The sequence below is a fragment of the Hippopotamus amphibius genome, chromosome 13, assembly GCF_030028045.1.
Source record: "Hippopotamus amphibius kiboko isolate mHipAmp2 chromosome 13, mHipAmp2.hap2, whole genome shotgun sequence".
In the NCBI taxonomy this organism is placed as follows: Eukaryota; Metazoa; Chordata; class Mammalia; order Artiodactyla; family Hippopotamidae; genus Hippopotamus; species Hippopotamus amphibius.
In genome coordinates this window covers 45,477,670-45,499,924 of record NC_080198.1, presented here as the reverse complement: position 1 = coordinate 45,499,924, position 22,255 = coordinate 45,477,670, and the positions used below count along the sequence as shown (strand labels likewise).

Here is a 22,255-nt window from a genome sequence, read left to right as displayed (position 1 = left end):
AATAACTGATTTTAAAAGAGTAAAGCAAAGTAAGTCAATAATTACTGAATGGGCCACAGTGGGGTGGATTAAATATAGCTAATGGACCTGGTTGATCTGTGATACATCACAGGCCAGTAATTAGAAATGACCCAAGATTAATGAGAAGGATCGCAGTGTTTAGGTGCTAATTTGTTTCTTCGCCCACATGGTCTGATGTGTTCCAGTAATGTGTGCTCTTTCTTGTTTTCAGCATGCACTCCTGGCTTTGAAGTTCATCCTTGCATTTGCTATACCTGATAAGCCACGGCATATCCAGATGAAACTGGCTAGATTGGAGTTTGAATCTTTGGAGGCGCTCAAGCAGCAGGTAAGGGCAACTCTCTCTCAGCATTTCCTTCAGCCTTGAAGTTACCAGTTTAAACAAATATAGAAGATTCCAGTTTTTTTTTTAATTTTTATTTTATATTGGGGTATAGTTGGTTAACAATGTCATATTAGTTTCAGGTGTACATCAAAGTGATTCAGTTATACGTATACACGTATCTATTCTTTTTCAAATTCTTTAGGTTCTTACAGAATACTGAGCTGAGTTCCCTGTGCTATATAGGAGGTCCTTGTTGGTTATCTTTTTTAAATACAGTAGTGTGTATATGTCAATACCAAAACTCCCAATTTATTCCTCCCCCCAACCCTTCCCCTTTGGTAACTGTAAGTTTGTTTTCTAAGTCCGTGAGTCTGTTTCTGTTTTGTAAATAAGTTCATTTGCATCATTTTTTTAGGTTCTGCATGTAAGCAATATCATATGATATTTGTCTGTCTCTGTCTTAGTTGACTTAGTATGATAATCTCCAGGTCCATCCATGTTGCTGAAAATGGCATTACTTCATTCTTTTTAATGGTTGCGTAATATTACATTGTATGTATGTACCACATCTTCTTTATCCATTCATCGGTCGATGGACATTTTAGTTGCTTCCATGTCTTGGCTGTTGTAAATAGCGCTGCAATGAATATTGGGGTGTGTGTGTCCTTTCAAACCATGGTTTTCTCCAGATATAGGCCCAGGAGTGGGATTGCTAGATCGTATGGCAGCTCTATTTTTAGTTTTTTTAAGGAACCTCCATACTGTTCTCCAGAGTGGCTGTTCCCAATTTAAATTCCCACCAACAATGTAGGAGCGTTCCCTTTTCTCCACGCCCTCCTCCCGCATTTATTGTTTGTAGACTTTTTGATGATGGCCATTCTGACAGATGTGACATGATCCCTTGTTGTAATTTTGATTTGCATTGCTCTAGTAATTAGTGATGTTGAGCATCTTGTCATGTGCCTCTTGGCCATCTGTATTTCTTCTAGAAATGTCTATTTAGGGCTTCTGCCCATTTTTTGATTGGGTTGTTTAGTTTGTTTTTGTTTTTGGAGAAGATTCCATCTGAGGATGGCATAACAAAACCAAATTCCTAATATGAGCAACAAATAGGTTTAAAGAACTAAACTAAGCAAAACAAAAATATCCAAGCAATGTTAAATGAAGACTAGACCTGGCATTCAGCAAGAGCTAGGCAGAGATTTCCAAGAGTCGCCCTGGGGCAGCTCCACAGAGTCTAAGTCTGCCCTCTACGGAAACATTAGGGGAGGAGAAGTGAGAAACTAGAATCCTGAGTAATAATCTCACAGAGAGCAGAAGCAGCAAAAAAATGCTGTGGAAGTAGAACCCTCTTCCCGATACTTCCACATTCTACCAAAGAGCCCCCACCCACCCCTGCCCGACAAAGAGAATTTAGAAAGCCATGCTGGATGGAGTTCACCATTTTGGTGATTTTCTACATGTAGCAGAATGAGAGTAGGGAGACCAAAGATCCCTAGATGCCCAGAGCTGGTCGTCTCCAGTGAAACACAGGAAATTAATGCACGAGAAAATCAATAAGGCAGCATCACCGGAGGGGACAGCTCAGGGTCCAAGACCTCTCTGACCCGTGCAGTCCTGTACGCCTCCAAACCACCTTTTACAGAAATATTTCCTTTTATGTTTGGGGAATTGGGAGAAAAAAAAACGTGAGGAGGACCCACCCAAGCCAACCTTCTGATAGAAGCAAGCGCTCCAAGAGTGGTGCTCCAGACAGGAGGGGTACCGACCAGGATTCTTGGCCTTCCCCAAGCAATAGAAATGGACTAGAGGCCAGACAAGAAATTCAGGCAAGGCTTTACTGGGGCCCCTGTGGCCGCAGGAGGAAGTGAAAACAAGTAACAGGTTCCCTTGCTCATTCCCGGATAGGGGGGAGGGCGAGCTGGTTCCTCATACGGGGGGAGGGGAGGGGTGCGTCCAGGGGTCGGTCCAGGTGGGTGGCTTAGGTGTTCTGCCCACCCCTTTGTGCTGTTGAGTGCAGGGGGCACGCGCGTGCAATACCCTGCTTCTGGTCCCGACACCAGGATTTTGCTCCCAGCTCCTCAGAAGTGGCCGTTGGGGTGGTTTTTTTGGTCTTTTTGTATCTTTTGGTCCAGAATTTGCCCCAACTGCCTGGCATGCACACAGTTGTTTTGAGTCCCACATAGTTTCTTTGTATTTTGTTGCTTGAGGAGAGGTATGTCCAGATGCAAGCATTGCAGCACTGCAGCGAAGGGTCCCAGGTCCCAGCCTGTCTCAGGGGAACCCCACACTGCGGCAGAACCTGATCCTGATGAGGTGGGGATACCCCAGCAGAATAAGGCTTGTGATCAGAGTACAGAGAAGAGGGAGAACCCGGGTCCACCGCGTTTGCTGTGCTGGTGTTTGTCACAGCGGGTGGGAAGACTGAACGGGCTGTGCTTCCTGGCTGTAGGGCAGTTTCACCTCCAGCATGTGGGCTCCCCAGTGTGCTTGTCTGTTAGATGGAAATGCAGCATCCTGCTTAGTAGGTGAAACGCCAGAAGCATTCACAGCAGTGTCAGGGGACCCATTATCACTGCTGACTTTTAGTGTTGTTCTGGAGACGTAATCAATACAGTTAAACGAGAGGAAGAGATGAGTTCAAGTAACCTGGGAGAGGCAAAGTTATCATTACTTGAAGATTATAAGATTATATGTCTAAAAATCACAAGATAAAATTTTATAACAGTAGGAAAATTCCGTAAAGAGGCAGGTTGTAAAGCTTATCTAAAAATCATTTGTTTCCTTTCAAAAAAAATAATAACCAATTTGAAAATATTATTAAAGGAAAAGTCCCATTTACAGAATAAACCAAAATATAAAATCTTTAAGTGGCAATTTATGAAAACTATGTAGATAATCGATATATGAAGAATGTTTTTTAAACTCTGCTGGGCTCAAAAGATTCAATCTTGTGAAAATGTAATGCCAATTCAAATACATAGAAATAAACGTTTGAGAAAGCAAGGAAACTTTTGAAAAAGAAGAAAAATGAGGCCTCTAGCTGTGCCAGATGTTAAAGGCTATTCTGAATACTTCAATCGTTATGGTAATTAAGTCCATTTTGAGTTAGAGGAGGAATGGACAGGTCAGTGGAATAGAGCAGAGAGTTCATAAATGGACCCAAGTAAAAATGGGACCTTAGTATATAGTAAAAGTGATGTTTTATATCAGTGGAGAAAAATAAAGATTGTTTGTTACCTGGTTTAATGACAAAGAGTTGTTTGGGAAAATTGTTACACTTTATTCTGAAAATTGTTACACTTTATTCTACCTCATTTCTTACATACCTCTCGCCCGGCCCCCCGCCCGACACAGTTCAAATGTAAAAAACTTAAACCACAAAAGCTCTATTAAAAAGCATGGCTACACCTTCCAGTAGGGAGTGCCTTCCTATCAGGACACAAACCCCCGAGATTATAAAGGAAAATATTGATGCACTAAGATACATGAAAATTTTAAACTTGTGTATCACAGAAAAAAAGAAAATTCAAAAGATAAATTGGACAAACTGAGGAAATAATGTGCTCAGCTCTCACTTGTAGGAGAGGCTGAGCCACATGGGTGAGGGGCGGAGAAGTAGGATGGACAGGAAGGTTCCAGATAGCAACGTTCCTTAGACTTTGCGAGGAACACGTGGGCACAGACCGTCATGAGTGCCTTGATGTTCCGATTCTCAACTGACATGAGTCCTCCTTCCTGAGCATAACCGCCTGAGCACGCGCAGGGGTCCTGCTGGTCCCTCCTGGCTGTCCATGGCCACGCCTCCTTGCCTCTCACAAGCATCCTTCTCCCAGATTGCAGAAGGAAGCCACACCTCTCACCATTTCGAACTCTACCATGTGCCTTGTCCCCAGAGTTAAGCACCCCCCCCAGGTGACAGAATCTTTCAAAATGGAGGTGTCAGGAACTAAGCTGCATTTGATAAAAGCACCCTTAGTTCACGCCCTGCATCCCCTTAAGAGATGCATTTCCAAAATATAGCTAGAAATTTATGTTCAATAGTGTATCAAAATGTGTACTCTGTTTATAGAACTTTTATCATTTATGTATCAATAATAATTGTAACGATCAGTCAGTCCAGAAGAAAAATTTAAATACTTATTGTGAGACTCCTGGTCATAAGAAATTTTAAAGGCTTCTTAAGTTTCAATTTTGAACATATAATTATTGCAGCAAAGTATTAGAAAGTGATTGATAAAGACTTTCAACCAAAAAAAAAAGTATTAGGTTAAGATTCTTTGGGAGAAGTGAAAAGAAAATGTTACTTCAAAGAAGGGAAAAAAGGAAAAACAAAATTTTTACTATTAAGAGCGTGTTGGTGCATCGTTTGAATGGGTGATGGTGGATATCACATCACTATAATGTTTAGCATTGCTTGGATATCTTTAAAAGAGTGTGACCTTATAGTTTATTTTTAATTGTCAGTATTTACAGTATGCTAGAAAATATATTTCTGCAGCTATTTTAATTTATGATGAAAATTGTAGATGTCAACTTAAAATTGTGTGGGAAGGCATTTGGCATCCAAAAATGTTAGGGATTATCTAAGCAAAAAAAATTTTTTTCATTGAACAGCATTGTCTCTGGAAGAGTTCTGGTAAATCAGGTTTCTCCACTGATCACATTTCTGGTGAGGTTTTACAGATTGGGGTAGGCAACTCGCTGCCTGGCCATGTACACAACCGTAACTCCAGGTCAAGGCGAGATCTTGCTTCACGTTAGTAAAGCTTTCCTCTCACTCAGTATTTCGCACTGCCATGTGTTTGTCTGAAAAGTAAAGGGTCCTTCTCAGTGTTGAATATTGCTAACATGTCTTACGTTACTGGACACGTTTACCGGAGAGCCCTGCTTTAGAGCTGTCATGTTTGCTTTGGAGGGACTGGTAGATAGTAGTGTTTACTATGGATGTGACCACATAGCCTCCCAGGTCATCTCAGCTCCTGGACTCCCGTATCTCCAGATACGCCCTGCCTGACAGTAAAGCAAAGTTCAGAGTCAAAGACAAGTGTTGTTTATGTTCATCTTCACTGAGAAATGAAACATCAACCAAAATTCTATCTTATGTTATTTAAGGAGAAAAAAAATCTAAGTGGTTTTAAGTCTCTTTGGGGTGTTTCCTCCTGAGGACATAGATGTGATTCTCTGATTAACATCTCCTTCTAAGAAAACGTGATTTTGGTGCCGGTTTTGCTGTTAAGGTTCTGGTGGGACAGAGATGCCCAGTAGGTGTCGACTCGGTATGTTTATCAAGTGCCTCCCTAGAGGGTGTCCCTGGCTTGCACTGAAGTGACTGAAATTCGTGTACATGCAGCTCCAGTGTCTCGCATGCGTCGAGTAGGCAGGAGGCCATGATGAGTACTGGTGGTTTCCTAGGCCCTTGACTGCAAACCCAGGAAAAGCGTTCCTCCCCCCACCTGCGGCCACTGCTTGTTTTTGTTAAAATTACAGTCTGAGAATAGAAGGTCCAGAGTAGGACCTGGGCAGCAGGGCGTCTCTTTCTCCCTCTGTCTTGCTGGCCCAGGGCTTTGCTGCACGGTTGACACTGACTGCTGCCTGGGCCACTCAGGTTCATGCTGCTGCCAGTCGGAGACAAAGATTTTCATCACATTTCCTCTTTAGTCTCACTGTGTAGAGGTCCTAAAAGGTCTGAAAGATCCTAGGTATAGAAGGTCACCCACTTTGTGCTTTTCAAAACCTCAAATTCAGTGGCATATCTTCAGTTTACTTGCTCAACTAGTGTCATTTCTAGGATATGGAAATGACATTTTTACTTGGACATTTAATTATGTGCTTTGTAAACAAGTGGAACCTCACCTCCCTGGGCTGTTCCTATGGACCAAAGGCAGAGAGAACTCCTGCCTTGTCTTCTGGTCAGCTGGTGGACCGTGATCAAAAATGGAGTTATGGAAAACATATTTAAGAGTAAATCTCATTACTGCCTAGCCTGTCCCCAGAGTCTTTCACTGTTAAGTGACCAGAAATTGACAACAAGCTTGTCAATAGAAATGATTACTCGTGAATAATTATTATATTATGTCTAACTTATATTTGAATTGCTACTTTTCAATTGAATTCCCTTTTATGGACAAAATGTGATTGAGAAATTTAAGTCATTGGACTGTCCTTAAATCAGGCTGTGCATCTCGAAAGCAGAACTTTCAAAAAATGCGTGGGACTTCCCTGGCAGTCCACTGCTTAGGACTTCACCTTCCAGTGTAGAGGGTGTGGGTTTGATCCCAGGTCAGGGAGCTGGGATCCCACATGCCTCAGGGCCAAAGAACCAAAACATAAAACAGAGGCGATATTGTAACAGATTCAATAAAGACTTTAAAATGGTTCACATAAAAAAAGAAAAAACCTTAAAAAAATTTTTTTAAATGCATGTGATAGGAATTCCCTGAGGGTCCAGTGGTTAGAACTTGGCACTTTCACTGCCAAGGGCCCGGGTTCAATCCCTGGTCGGGAACTAAGATCCTGCAAGCTGCGTGGAGTGGTGGAAAAGAAAAAATGCATATTGCTAGGCCACACACCGTGACGATTCTGTTCCCCTAAATCTAAGGTGGGGCCCAGATTACCTACATTTAACAAAACCCTTCCTACTGCTGCACACCCTGGGCCCCCAGCAAAGCTGGATCCCAAGCATGGTCAGGTAAGTGCTGAGAACAGGCCAACAGTTCTGAGCCAAGTTCTGCCACTGGGAATGAGTTGGGTAGCATCCTTGCACCTCAGTTTTTTTATTTTATAAAAAGAAAGGCTAGACTCCAAGATCTCTGGGAAGGGCCAGAAAGGTACATGTTTTACCCAGCACCCAAATGATGCCAATGCAGGAGCCATGGAGCCCACTTGGGGGAAGTGCTCAGTGGTCCTGGTCACTCCTCCAGCTCATGGGTGGAGGGGGCCGTGGTGAGTGGGGGAAGGAGCGTGGAGAGGAGAAGTACCCAGAGCAGTTCTTTTTTCAGTGTCACGTAGGAAACTGTGGCATTTCTAAATATATAAGCAAATGAGATGTACTTGAAGGTGAGAGGCGAACTGGGGAAAATAAAATTGTTTGCTTTGCAAAGGGCATTTTCAAATGATTAGACTTCAGTTGGTGAGACCTTTACAGAGAATCTAGACAGTAAATATCAGCCTAGTGATGCCCTTTTATTTCTTTTCAAATTGATGTATGCAACTCTCAGTAATTTTAAGATCCAGTTAAAAATAGAAAGGAGTCTTATCCAGGTACCATTTGCTCCCTGGATGGCATGGAGCACAAGGACACAGCATCCTCAGTACAGTCATGCTTCTGGGCAGCCAGCCCTCTTGGGAGCCAAGCGCCCGCAGAAGTCAGGGAGCTGGTCCAGTTGGAGCCTTTGAGAAAGAGAACAGCCTCAAAAATCAATTGAAGGAACAGATAAGGACTTTACGAAGACACCACAATGTGAATTGTGGCCCTCAAGGGCTTCCAATCAAATGTGAGACCCTTGACCAGCAAGCTGGCTGGGCCAGCCTGCATTAAGTAATGTCTTTGTTTTCTAGGGTTAAGTATTAAACCACTTCCAACATTTCCCAAGAGCTTCCGAACTTTTCTTTCCCTTCCTATTTGTGCTCTCAAGTTATGGGAGCTAGATATGCATTTTTTTAATGGAAAGTGAAGAGTTTCACAACATAGAATGAGGATGCTGAAGTATTTGATTCTTGAATATGTAATCACATTTTGATCTGCCAACACGTAGTTTAGAATAAAATCTTGAATCCAGATAAAGAACTGGCTTCTCAGAAAGCCAGTAGCAGTCAGTGCCAGAGCCTTGGTCCTTAGGGAGGGGGTGGTTCATTTCCTGGGGCCCCCAGTCAGCCCCCACCTAGTAAGCTTGAAGTAAAGGTAGACTGAAGTCCACAGTGTTTCGAGAGTTCCAGTGGCCCCTCTGAGCTGGCTTCTCCCTCTCTGCGGTGTCAGGAGTTTGTCTCACAACCCTGTGCAGCTTCAGGGCAAGTGGCTTGACCCTTTTGTTTCATAGCCTCCCCAAACAGTCCTCGCACACGTGGGCAAAGAGAGGTAAGACACACAGTGTGAAGCAGGGCAGCGGAGGGAGATGAGTTTGGTGATGGAGGAGGAGGACCACCTGAGTTTGGGTGCCCTGCATCACTGGGCAAACCAGAGGGGAGTTCTGGGGTGAAAACGGTACCATAAAGCCAGATGGGTTGGTGAGTGAGGATAGCACCTTTGCAGCAGCACCACCTGTTTCCATGACCCAGGCACAATGGGGGGTAACGACGACGGGGGCAGGGTGGCGGGGTGGGGTGTGGTGATGGATGGCACGCAGTGAGGGAGCATGGGAGCCAGGCACTGCTCTCAGCCTTCCAGGTGGGCCGTGACACCTACCAGCAGTGCTCAGAGGTGGGGTCTGCTAGCCATTTGCACTTGATTTTTCACACAGGACATTTCTCTCCAATTCATAAATGATAACTTTCTTCAAAGTGATTAATGGTCTAACAAACACTGGCTCCTGTGTCCTCGTTCGTCCCCTCTGCTGCCACTTCTCTTACTTTTGGGTCTAGCAAGATTGCACTGCTCATGGACCCCCAAGCACTGCTGCTGTAGCACAACCGTGACCACCCAGGCACCGACCCCACCCCCCCCCCCCACTCCACCCCACCGTCAGCTGCACAGACTCTCCCTTCTCTGGAGAGCCCCCCTCAGGTGCCCATTTCTGTGGATCCGCCCCTCTGCCCTTGGCCAGGTGATGCCCTCCTTCCCCCTGAGTCCCCTCACCCAGCACAGGGCCTGATGCCCAGTCGACTCTGACTAAATCCCCACTTAATCAAAGTAAGTTTGTTGACTCATACATAGTTCAGAAGCTAATATATTAAGTAAATGACAAATGATGTCCTTGGACAGAAAAAGAGAAATCTTAAAATAGGTACTCAGACAAAAATGGAAATAGTTAGGTCATATGCCTTTCTGGGATCACTAGGGAAGAGAATACATTCTAAGGAATTACATGTGAGCACTTTAGAAGGACTCCATACCTAGCCTTGATGAAGCGCAAATCCTTTTTTTTTTTTAAAGACTGACTCTGATTGATATCAGTAAAAAGGATGGCTCCCATAAAATAACCCCAGATCAAGCCAGATAGAATTCTAAAGTAGTTTGTACTTCGTGCAGATTCAGCCTCTGGAATAATCCTGTCCTTACCACTGTTGGTTAGGGGTTTCTTTTTCTCTGTGTTTTTGTTCTCACTAGAGAAAAAAATGCTTTAAAGTGCACAGAGGCATCCAGATACTGAAGTAAGAGGCTTCACTAAAGCTCTAGAAAGCTTCTGATCGTTTTTGTCTTCCTAGTAAATAGTCTGTATAAATTGCTACTTATCTCATTGCCCTGGTCTTCTAGGCAAAATTTAAAATTTGTGTATTTAATTATTCCCCCAGGTGTAAGAAACATGGCCAAATCAGAACCAGATTTATTTTTGCTTGTGAAAATTACTAAATAGGCCATGAAACAGAATAAAATGTAGCATTTTCCTAGTCACCATATGAGTAGATGAGAAACAGCGTGGGCAGAAGGGGCCTGGAAGTAGAGATCTGTTCCACAGAGAAGGGCCTCAGGTTCACTGTCCTGTGGAAGTGATGCCCTGTGCTTTGGACCATGTACACACATGTCATTAAAATGTGTCTGTATTTGTAAAGAGAACAATCCATCTTATGATAAATTATTCTGGAGATTTCAGAATGCTTAAAACTATATATTTAAAAAGAAAAGAAATATATTCTGGTAAGTTATTAGAAGTTCTAAGAGTTCCAATCTCAGATTCTGTACTAGTTTAGGAATTACACTGCCAGCGTACATGAGAGTAGGTCTTCCTCCTCCAGGTAAATGCGTGGGCTGTTAGGTATGCATCTATTTACTTTTTTTTTTAACCAAATGTTCTAAGATGTTAAAAGACGACGTTGTTGGCTTCATCAAGATCAAAGATATTTGTCTGTAACTATCAGACTTGAACCATCTTAGAGACAGAACCACTGCAGACACAGGATTCATGTTTGTTGAATAAATGAACATGTTGAATGAGTGAGTCAGTGATTAGATGATGAGTCAGAGCACCATCCCTTTGTGCCTTTATCTGTTATTAAATTCTAGTCCTTTGGCTGTGACGTTGTCCTCTGTGTGTTAGATCTGGGATTCGGGACAGCATCACTGAGTATTTGTCATTTCAGGAAGCCACAGGCTTTTTAAAAAATTGCTTTCATTTTTAATTACTAGTAAACTGTTAAAATGAAAACCTCTTTTTAAATATAATAAATAATATTCATTTCCATGGATTTCCAACACTACAGAACCTCAGGGATGTGATTGAATATGGTATCACATAATGAATGTAAACCTAAGAGATTGGGCTGAAAATATAGTCATTGATAGACTAGGAAATTTAGCCTTTAAAATAAATCCCTGAAAACAGCACATGTAGTGATTTGCTTCTTTCTCCTAAGAATAGAATGCAGAAAGCAAGAAATGTTTGGATTTAAGAACTTTTTGAAATACTAAAGGAAAGTAATTATTTTCCATTGATATTGGCTCTAAGAACATAAGTAGTAAATTCTACTGAATTCATACTAAGTCAAAATTAAAATACAGATATTAAAATTCAGCAACAAATATTGAGTACATGCTGTGATCAAAGCACAAAAATATAAAGTATCACATGCTCCTGTTATTCATATAATTGTCAAATGGTAGAGTTGAAAAGCTCTACAGAGAAGATCCTGTCCCAAGTGCTGATTGTAGAGACCAAGAAAAGGGTCACTAACAGTGGTTGTTAGCTTCCAAAAGAGTCTTCAGCGATCCCTGCCTCCTAGTGTTTATACCCTGCAGAGTCCCATCCCATCTGTTTTGGTTGGTCTATATAATCAGTAGAACACTGCAGAAGTGTTGGCCTGTCTCTTCTGAGGCTACGTCATGAGAAAAACATTGTGGCTTCTGCCTTCTTCTGCCTCTTGGATCACTTGCTGTTGGGAAGTTAGCTGCCACCTGGTGAGGACACTCAGTGTTGGAGGAGGTCATCCAGAGGTCGTAACTGCGGGTTGGCCCCAGAAACAGATGTAAGCATTCGAGGCTCCTCACCCCTGCCTTGTCCTTGGGGTGTACGTTCTGCTCACCATTCCCGCACTAGGAGCTCTTTCAAGGATGCAGCCTTGAGGGAGTAATGTCTTGTTGAGACCATCTTGTCCATGTGACTGAACCCTCTACATAAACGTTTCAGGTTCTGGTGGGCGGGTGCAGAGATCTACTTGTCTTGCGGCCACCCAAGACGAGCCTTCTGTGTAAGTTCCTTTGTTTATTAAAGCTGCCCCCTACCAGTCGGGAGTGGTCTGCCCTTTTTTCAGTCTCCCCTTGCCCTCCACGTAAGGGGAGCAGTCACCTGCGGGACTCCTGAGATTGCAAACCAACACGCAAGCCACCAAGGGAGGGGCCCACACGGCTAGAAACATGACCCATTGCCCACAGCCACGTGAATGAACCAGCTTGGAAGCAGATTCTCTAATCCAGGGGCTGGCAGGCTTTTTCTGTAAAGAGTCAGTAAATATTTTAGGCCTGCGGGCCACGGAGGCTCTTCGGCAACTACTCTGCCCTGCTCTTGCAGTGCACAGCAGCCATGGACAGCAGGTAAGTGAAAGAGGGAGGCTATGTTCCGATAAAACTTTATTCACAAAAACAGGCAGCGGGCCGGATGTGGGCTACGGGCTGTAACCCGTCACCCCCTCCTCTAGCCTCAGCCAAGCCTTCAGGTGACTGCAGTCCCTGACTACGTTCTGACTGCAGCTTCATGAGAGGCCTTGAGCCAGTCACCCAGCTGCTTCCAAATTCCTAGGAATAAATATTGTTGTAAGCCACTAAATTTTGGAGTCATTCATTACACAATAGTAGATAACTAACGCAGTAATAGGTAACTAATCCCTGAAAGGAGGCTGACGGACAGATGAGCCAGGCTTGACTATGAGTTGATAATTGTTGAAACCAGGTGATGGGTAGATCCATGGAGTTTCATTATGGTATTCTCTCTACTTTTGTGTAGTAAAAGGTTAAAAGGAAAAAAGAAAAAAAAAAAAAAACAGAAAAAGAAAAACTGTTAGGTAATTTTCTAAGATCTGAGCATCAGTAAATCCCGAAGCCTGTGCTGCACACCCAGGTCCCTGGCTCTGAACCCTGTGTTCTCTCTTGGCCCCTCTTCCCGTGTAGAGAGCAACCAGCACAGCTTTAGCTGTTTGCCTTTATTTTTCCATCAATTCTTTACTGTCTTAGTGCCTCCAACTTAACATCCAAGATAGTTCTCTGGACTTTGATACCGTTGCTGTTGTTGAACCATCTTTGAGACTTTTACACTTCTTTATCCCTCTTTATGCTGTAGACTGTAAAACTAGTCATTATTGAGAGAGGGAGCCTGGGTCAAAGATCTACAGAGTCCAGCCTCGCTGTGGCCTATATAATAATACTTACAGTTTACATTCTTATTGAGCTTGGCTGTCAGCAGAGCACTAGCAAGTCCATTCTCTTAATGAATCCTTACATAGTCTGAGAGGGTAGGCCTGGCAGTTTCACTCTAACACTTTATAGATGAGGAATAGGAGACTCAGAAAGTTTAAATGATCAGACAAATAAAATTCAACTGGGTCTAGAATCTGGCTCCTAGTGCAGTGTTCCTTCTTCCTCCCTATGCTACCTCTCCCATGCGTAAGGAGAAGCAGGTAGAATTTGACTTCAAATAAAATAAAATCACTATGTGAAAGTACTTCTCACAGTGCACATAGTAGGTTCTCAAACAGTGAGTTTACCTTCCCTTTAAAATCCCTTTGAAGTTGGAAATCACCCTGACAGGGTTTTTGTCGTTGTTGTTGTTGTTTGGGGTTTTTTGTTTTTTTCTTTTTAATAAATTTATTTTATTTATTTGTTTATTTATTTATTGGTTGTGTTGGGTCTTCGTTGCTGCACACAGGCTTTCTCTAGTTTCAGAGAGCAGGTCTGCTCTTCATTGTGGTGCACAGGCTCCTCATTGCGGTGGCTTCTCTTGTTGCAGAGCACGGGCTCTAGGCACGCAGGCTTCAGCAGTTGTGGCTCACGGGCTCTAGAGCGCAAGCCCAACAGTTGTGGTGCATGGGCTTAGTTGCTCTGTGGCATGTGGGATCTTCCTGGAACAGGGATTGAACCCTATGTCCCCTGTATTGGTAGGTGGATTCTTAACCACAGAGCCACCTAGGAAGTCCCACCCTGACAGGGTTTTAATTGGCAATATAAATAATTTAATGTACTAGTTACATGAAGTAGATATTTGAAGTAACCTGTCTTTGGATTCACTGCGTTGATCCCCAGAGTGGTCCGTGTGTGGGACTCAGAGAACAGGTCTGGATTATTCTGCTCCTGCAGTTCCCCAGGATAACCGTGAAATAAGATTTAGTGTTGGATTTCGAGCATCTCTTGCTTTCTGTACATTTAACCAGATGTCCTTGGTGATGACATTTACAAATGAGCTAAAATTTTGTGAGCAGGCGAAGAAAGTAGTAGGAGAGCAAAGAGCAGAATACCAGACCTGATAAAATGCCACTGAATGACGAAATTCAGTTCAACAGGACATCATCTTCTCTTTCCTTTTCCTTTCAAAAATCTGTTTAATGTTGTTTTCCTACCTAAATATGTGGTTAGGAGGAAATGAATCTTTCCCTCATAAATTTTTGAGTTTTACTTTCCTTCCTTCCCCCTCTCACCTCCTCCTTTCCTCCCTCCCTCCTTCCATCTTCCTTCCTTTCCTTCCTTTTCCTTTCTTTCTTTTTCCCTTTTTCTTTCTTTCTCTCTCTCTCTCTTTCCTTCCTTCCTCCCTCCCTCCCTCCCTCTCTCTCTTTCTTCCTTCTAGTGGCAGCCCTCCCAGGTACAGTCTACAAGGCACTTCTCACCTGCCAGGTATCTTTGTTATCAGGGCTATAACTTTAAGTTCTTTGTCACCTCTCCCCCAGCCAATTTGGAAAAAACCCTCTCATTTCTTATTTGGAAAATAAGTGGATCTTAAGTGTCTCTCCAGTTCTTCATTCAAGTTGCTTAAAGCAGTGTCCATGTGGGTAGATTTGCAGGCTCTTTTGTTTGAATTGTCTTGGGGAAAAAAATGATAGGCATATTTTTAATTTGCAAGTCTGGTTTTAGTCACAGGCACTAGAGAAAATGAGCCGCCAGATGTCTGGGAAACACAACTCCAGCCCCCGCTACTTTCACATGTGATAAATACTGTTTTGATTAGAGACAGAATAAATCTAGGTTGCTTTTTTTGACTTCTTGGACTAATGAATTTGCCTTTTTTTAAGATATGTTGTAGAAAACCATTTGCAGAAATACCAAACCAGGTTATTTAAACTTTATTCAGGATAGCTGTGAACAAATCATTTCTGTGAAAATGGTGTGTGATTAAACAATTACAATTGGAACAGTGCACTAAGGAATTGTCATTTTTATTCACATTTTATTCACAGTGTGTACCAAAACATTGGCCTTAAATGTAGCATTTAGGACCTCTGAGGACATAAAATGTGCCAGGAGCAAGAACGGGTGGTTTGCATGCCTTGGGTCTTAAGAGAATGGCTTTTGGAATCAGGTATACATGTCTCAGGAATCCCAGCTTTATCATTACTGAGTAATCCTGGGCAAGTTACCAAACCTCTCTGGGCCTCAGTTTGGTCCTCTGTAAAATGGACATAATGATAGGAACAAGCACATGGGGTGAGCAAGTAGAGGGGCGCCCAGGCCAACGCCTCTAAGTCTATGGCTCTTCTACTGTTTTTCACCATAGAACAAATAGGTATAAATAACAGAATTCTCAGCTGAGTGCAACGAGGAACTTCTTGACCATTAGGAAATAAAATCCTCCTTTTTAAAATTTCGTCCATGGAGATATTGCAGAGGAGAAGTAACTACCTACTTTGGAGATGTCCCTGCTTTCTGGCAATGAGCTGTCTCAGATCCCTCCCAGCCCTCAGGTTCCTTAAAAATAGTTGCTATCCAGCTATATTATAACCCCAAACAGGTCATTATTGAAAGGCTAATCAACCAAAACTGATTTGGATTTCAAGTGAATTGTGAAAATGAGGCGTGCTGGCAGGTCACTGGACAGTGGCCTTCCTTCAGAAATTACAGTGGGGCTCTCCTTGGATGGTTCTTCTTGGGCTCATGCTTGAAATGATGTCTTCGCTCTTTCCGTGGCAGAATTCACCGAGTAGTAGATGTGAAATAAATTGGAGCCTAGAGTTTCTAATAAGAATAATGATAGAAGTTGATAGAACTCCAGGTATAGTACTCTATAGAATCTTTGTGTGCATGTCAGTTGCTGTTTTCCTTTCTTTTGCCTCCTCCTCCCCACTTCCCATCTTCATCTCTTACTTCTTTTTTTTTCTTTTTTCTGTTTTCCAAGAAAGGAAAAGGACGTAGTGCACAGAGTAGCTATTCTTTGAATTTGATGTTGTCTGAATATGTTCCTTTTAACCTTCATTCTTTGTCCTTGTGATACTATTTGCATCCTCATTTTTTGGCTTCATTTCCTTTTAGCAAATTATCCTGCTCTTCCTTCCATTTATCTTCACGTGTGCTCATGCATCCCTTTTTATTCTGCTGGCTCTGCCTTCCAACCTTCAAAGCACTTGGTCTCACACCCTTTCCTGGGGTGGCCCAGGCCCAGAGGACTGTGCTTTCAGCCGGCCTGCCTGCTGGGGAAGCTCTCTGTTGAGGATCATGTCCCTCACAAAGCCTGGCCTCTCTGAATGGTGGAGGAGGTGGGATTGGGGGGCCTCAGAGCCCTTCCATCTCAGCTACAGGTGGCCCACGCTGACCAGGTGTGCTCAGTGAAGCCCTCCCAGTGCCACTGATCCCCAAGGGGGCCGGGGGGGACACTCAGGCTACTTTCCTCGTAAGAGCAGGTGAGTTGAAAATGGATCTGATTCAGACCCTGCAGTCAGGCACGCAGCCCTACAGCCAATTTAACTCACTTTTCTCTACAGAAAATCGTCTGCCTCTGTCGATGATCATAAACGAATTCACTTTTAAATGTTGCCACACTAGATGTCAGACAAGGAGCTTGTCTTTAATTGAACTGGAACCAAAAAGTACATATGCTCTAGGAGGGAGAAAACTCTCTGTCCATCCTACCCTGTGGCCTTTTTTATAGACAGACTTAGGCACAGGAAAGTAGAAAGTAGGATGAATGGGAAGCAAAAAGTGGAGTGTTTGAGAACTTGCCAGAAGTTGCCTCCTGCTGTGTCTGGACTGTTGTGATCCCAAGGACAGGCCTGCCTGTGGCTCCATCACAGTAAAGATTTTGTTTGACATCATAGTGCACATAGTTTTCATTGTTCAAACAAGGCAGGGAATAAAGACATTTGTTTGCCTTGTGTATGGTTTCTTTCATTTGCTCAAAAGAGAGCACTTTGGCAGTGACTGAGAAGTGATGCCAGCAGTCCTTGTCGTAGACACGAGCGGTTGATTGAGAAGGGCTGAGTGCCCTCCAGAGCGGGAACCGTGGGCTTCGTAGGGCTGGCTGCTAAGTGGGCTGGGGCCTGGGCCACGGACTGTTCTCAGCCGCTATCAGCAGTCACACCTGAAATGGCGGAAACCACCAGGAGTCTGGGCTGCCAGCTCTTGTGGCCTCCTTTCCATGTGCTCTTAAAACTCCCTGCTCCAGCGTTTCTGATTTGCCACGTTAGCTGCCACTCCTTAGCCTCCCTTGGGTTCCCATTAGAGCCATGCGTTCTTGCTTAGAGGCTGGATACGCATTGACGTGTTAGTATTGCTGCATGAGAGCAGAGTGGGTTTGATTTTCATTCAGGTTTTCTTGTGTGACCTGGTTGTTTTTCCACGCCTGGCTTCAGGAATCTTATTTAAGCCATCAATCGTCAGCTTGTGACAGCCCACATAGCCCTGTTATTTGGACTTGTCAGTTTAAAATACATGCACGTGGGAATTCCCTGGCAGTCCAATGGTTAGGACTCCATGCTCTCACTGCCGAGTGCCCGGCTTCAATCCGTGGTCAGGGAGCTAAGATCCCACAAGCCGCACAGCAGAATAAATACATAAAATAAATACATGCACACATCTTCCCTCTAGTACCTGGGCCTGTGCTGTCGACAGACCCTGGGTGCTCAAATCAAGCAGCTTCACTGTAGAGAGAAAACCCCCAAGTTCTTGTGAGTTAATTACATCTTAACACAGTAGCAATCTTGGGAAGAATTGGTTGGTTAGCCCATGGCTAATCCCCTCAAAACTAAGTTTTCTTAGGAACAGTAACTCCAGGATGCAGTTTTTCCTGGCCCTGCAATATGGACTGCTGCATCTTTCAATGGGCCTCCACTGGGCTTGAAACTATCCACTTATTTGCAGCCCAAGTATGAATTTTCCACTGCGCTGAGCACCATGACAATGGCATTGCTCTGGAGAGGCAGCACGAACGGGAGCCCCGTGGAAGCTCCCACCAGCCTGCTCTGTGGGCAATTTCAAGTGTATTTCCATTGATTTGATTAGGGAACAAAAGACCAAAGAAAAACAGTGTTTTTTCAAAACTGAGCTCCATGAGACTTCCCTGGCAGTCCAGTGGTTAGGACTCCGAGTTTCCATTGCAGGGGGCCTGGGTTCCATCCCTGGTCAGAGAACTAAGATCCCACATGCCGCTCCATGCAGCCAGAAAAGACCAAAACAAAGCAAAAATTGAGCTCCACTCCTCTGCCAGCCCCCGGGCTTCTCGCTTAATCTGCCTTCATCGGGGACCTATCTGCATTCGGACACTCCAAGTAATTAGTCCTCAGCTGGAAGACAGTTGCCACAATCAGTAAGATCTGCTTGAGAAGGAACGTAAATAACACGGGAAGGCAAGATTCTCTTACAGGAAAATTACCGGACAGTAAGGTAGTGTGAAGTGTGGTACCAGAGTGGTCTGTGCGACCCTTTGATTCTTTTTTTTTTCCTTTTTATTTATTTTTTTAAAGTGTACAATTTGATTTTTTTTTCTTATTAGTAATGTATATATGGCTCCCAACCTCCCAATTCATCCCCCGCCCCCGCTTTCCCCACTTGGTGTGACCCTTTGATTCTTAATGTAGCATCCAGTAAATCCTGGATTAAGCCTTCGTCATACTGCATTTATGCCTGTCCGGCTTTCCAGAACCAGCTCCCTTCCAGCATGACTACACTCAAGTGTAACAGCAAATCAGAACACTTACTGCCTAAGGCTGTAGGAGTGATGGTTGAGGCTGTAATTGGTTTTCAGTGCACACACCATAGAAGTGTACACATACCAGCAACTCGCTGAAGAACATCGTCATGCTGATGTTATGGAAGTTTTTTTATAAAGAAACCAGTGAGGAAGGCGTTTGCTTCTGTTTACCACGTTCCCGGAACTACGCTCATTTACTCCAGGGTTATCTGAGAAAGGTTATTCTTCAGGCCGCTTGGAATCACATTTTCCACCCGGAAACAGTCACAGAAAACATCTTTTTCACAAATATAGCACTGTTGTACTCAGAGTACACTTTCTCATGCAACTAAATGCAGTGGGCTGGCATAGATTTTTCTGCATGTTCAGTTGCATGAGGCTGATAGGAGGGAATGGGCTTGGTAATGTCCCCATCTTGCTAGTTATATAAACGGCATCCTCATTGAGAAAGCACATTGCGTTTTCTTATGGTTTTCAAAAGCACATCAAAAATAGTTTACTATGCTGCAGGCTTGGAATGCCTTTTTTTTTTTAAAGAGAACGTAAGTGCGGAAGGACTCAGAAGGTTCCATTACAATCTGAGTAATGGAATTCAACCAATATTGTTCAGATATGGGGCCAGCAAGAAAATATTAATATTTTAAAATACATTTTATTTTTTTTTTAATAAATGATTTTTTAAAATATTTATTTATTTATTTGTTTGTTTGCACCAGGTCTTAGTTGCGGCAGGCGGGCTCCTTATTTGCAGCTCACTGGCTTCTTAGTTGTGGTACATGGGCTTCTTAGTTGTGGCATGCGAACTCTTAGTTGCGGTATGCATGTGGAATCTAGTTACCTGACCAGGGATCGAACCTGGGCCCTTACATTGTGAGCATGGAGTCTTAACCACTGCACCACCAGTGAAGTCCCTAAAATACATTTTTAAATGACAGTAATAGGATATATTTAAAATTACTTAGAAGGAAAATCTTTTTGAAAATCAAAATTTGAGCAACATTCTTTTCCCCTTTGTTTTACCTTTTTCTCAGCATATGTTAAATATTGAAGATTTTGTGAGGCAGGAAAAGGTTAGATAATCTCACAGAATGTAATACACTTGATTGTTCACTTTCCAAAGCAAATAGTGTGGTAGTATCCCAATTTCTCATCTAACACAGACATCATCTAAACACTCTTTATCCTTCCAATTTTCTTCTTAAAGGATGGGTCTTCAGGAGTAATAATGGTGAAAAAAGAAAGAATAATATTCAAATGTAATGTAAAAAGTTATAAAAAGTCCACCCCCCTTAAAGACACTTAGCTTTGATAGTGCTTTTTCAGTCTAGTATTTTGTTAACACGACATTCAGCCCGAGTGTGAGATGTGAATTAGATGAGTTAGTTGGTTTTGATCTGACTCACGGTTTAGTAACTACGTGTATACTCTTGAATGGTTTTTTGTTTATTCGTAATTCTTCTTTTATTGTATATTAAAATTAACTGGTAAAATCCATTCCAGCTCCCTGTAGTGATTAAATAAAACTAACATGAACTACATTTTATATCTGGGGAAACAGGATTCTGAAAGATATAAATGTGTGCATAGAGAGGAAGTAAGAATAGCACTTCCTTTTTTCCTTCATGGCCACGGCCCCAGACTCCTCCCTGTCCAGGCCTCTTCCATGGATGCTGGATATTTGGGCAGTGATGGTGATGTGTGTGTTTAAATCAGTGTCACCAGATACTGTTGAATACTTCATAGTTAAGATAACTTGAAAGCAAGAAAAGGTTGGTGTTGGACAGATATTGTAACCAGTCAGGAAATATCTAGAGCTACAAAACTCTTACCCTGTGATCTTATATCTAGAATCTGCAGCCAGAAAGTAAAAGTGAAGAGCTGGCAGGAGGGTGACCCAGTTCTGCCCCCAGGGTAGGGTGCCCACGTGGGTCTGTTCGGGGTGAGGTCAGGGAACACTGTGGTTTGACTTACTCATCTTTGATGCGCCTTAAACAGGGCTGTGAGTCAAACACGGGGCAGTGTGAGAAAAGCAGATTTGGACATGATATGTATTTGCTGAAATTGCAAGAGCTGGTTATAATCTTCACTTGCCAGACCCTAAAATTATACCTTGGAAACCCTCAAAGGAGCAAGCACTTAGGTTGAAAATCAAACCATTTTCAAAATCACAGTGTACACTGCTGTTTTCCCTTATGTCTCTATTTTCATTTGGGGCTTTAAAGAGTACAGAAATGATCATTCTAAGGACAATAATAATGTAACCCAAACCTCTAAGATATACTTAATAAATAAACTATGTTTATAAATCAGTTTTTAGAAGAACTAAGATGATTCTCTTACATTGTTGGGGAACTCTGACCAAAAACTGCTCATTACGGTAGCAAGCAGTGTTTTGGGGTTTCCTTCACTAGGTTTAGGAACTCAGATCCTTAACTTGTGATTTTAAATGGTATCTGAACTTTGCCAGTTTTTTTAATAAATTTGTTTATTATATTTTTATTTATTGGCTGTGTCGGGTCTTTGTTACTGTGTGCAGGCTTTCTCTAGTTGCGGTGAATGGGGGCTGCTCTTCGTTGTGGTGTGGTAGCCTTGTGGCTTCTCTTGTTGCAGAGCATGGGCTCTAGGCGCGTGGGCTTCAGTAGTTGTGGCATGTGGGCTCATTAGTTGTGGCTCAGGGGCTCTAGAGTGCAGGCTCAGTAGTTGTGATGCATGGGCTTAGTTGCCCCGCAGCATGTGGGATCTTCCCGGCCCGGGGATTAAACCTGTGTCCCCTCCATTGGCAGGTGGATTCTTAACCACTGTGCTACCAGGGAAGCCTCAGTAATTTTTAGTGAGACTTTCTTTTTAGTAGGACTGTGACAAGGAGTGTGTTGACGGGCTCCCCCTCTCACCCTGGGGTGCTCCCCGCCCTGTGGCTGGTCTCTACCTCCCTCTCTCCTCCATCCACCCCCGTTCCTCCTCTGCTGCCACAGCCGCTCTCCCAAATGTGAGTGGAACTCGCTGTGATGCTTCTGCTCAGAATCCTTCAGCAGCTCCACGTTCCTCAGGAGAACCCCGGCCGCCCACCACGGCTGTGTTTCAGCCTGACCTGCCTGCTGAAGCCCCTGTGTCCAGCCGCACAGAACTGCGCTCTGACGCCAGGACACCCATCCTTTTGCACGTTCTCTTTACTCTGCTGCTTCCCTGTGTCCCCTTGTCTTCCTGGCGACACCTCCTGCCCTTTGAAGACCGATGGGTCACCGCCACGGGGAGGCTGGCCTTCGTGGGCACGGGCCCTGCCCCCTTGTGCTCTCTGGTTTATATACCTGCGTCCTGAATAGGCCACAACAAGAGTGTGGCTCGTCTGTGTTTAGTACCCAGCTTGTCGTGGGTGTGCCTTAGAGAGCAACCTGGTGATCCCATGTTTGTGTATATCTTCCAAAGAAGGTGACGTCGCTATCCTAGTGAAAGATCCTGAGGGACAGGCCCTGTCCCTGGGGGTCAGAGAGGCATGGGCTTGGGAGAGAAACATTTTATTTGGAATTAGAACCCCTGCAGTCAGTTTGGCACGATCCTTGGGTCAAGTGACCTTAACCAGCCTTCTAGGAGTTTATGACGCTTGGATTGGATTATGAGGCTTGGATTCCGGTCTGAGCTCTGGGTGGAGAAGCCATGCAAC

The 22,255-nt window shown here is 43.6% G+C and overlaps 1 protein-coding gene across 1 annotated transcript in view; it reads left to right on the top strand.

Moving 5' to 3' along the window:
• ANO10 (anoctamin 10) overlaps positions 1-22,255 on the top strand; it is a 238,280-nt gene that overhangs the window by 173,107 nt on the left and 42,918 nt on the right. Inside the window, exon 12 of the mRNA XM_057705975.1 lies at positions 233-349. Within this exon, the coding sequence (XP_057561958.1) occupies positions 233-349 (117 nt within the window). The remainder of the gene's footprint in view (positions 1-232; positions 350-22,255) is intronic.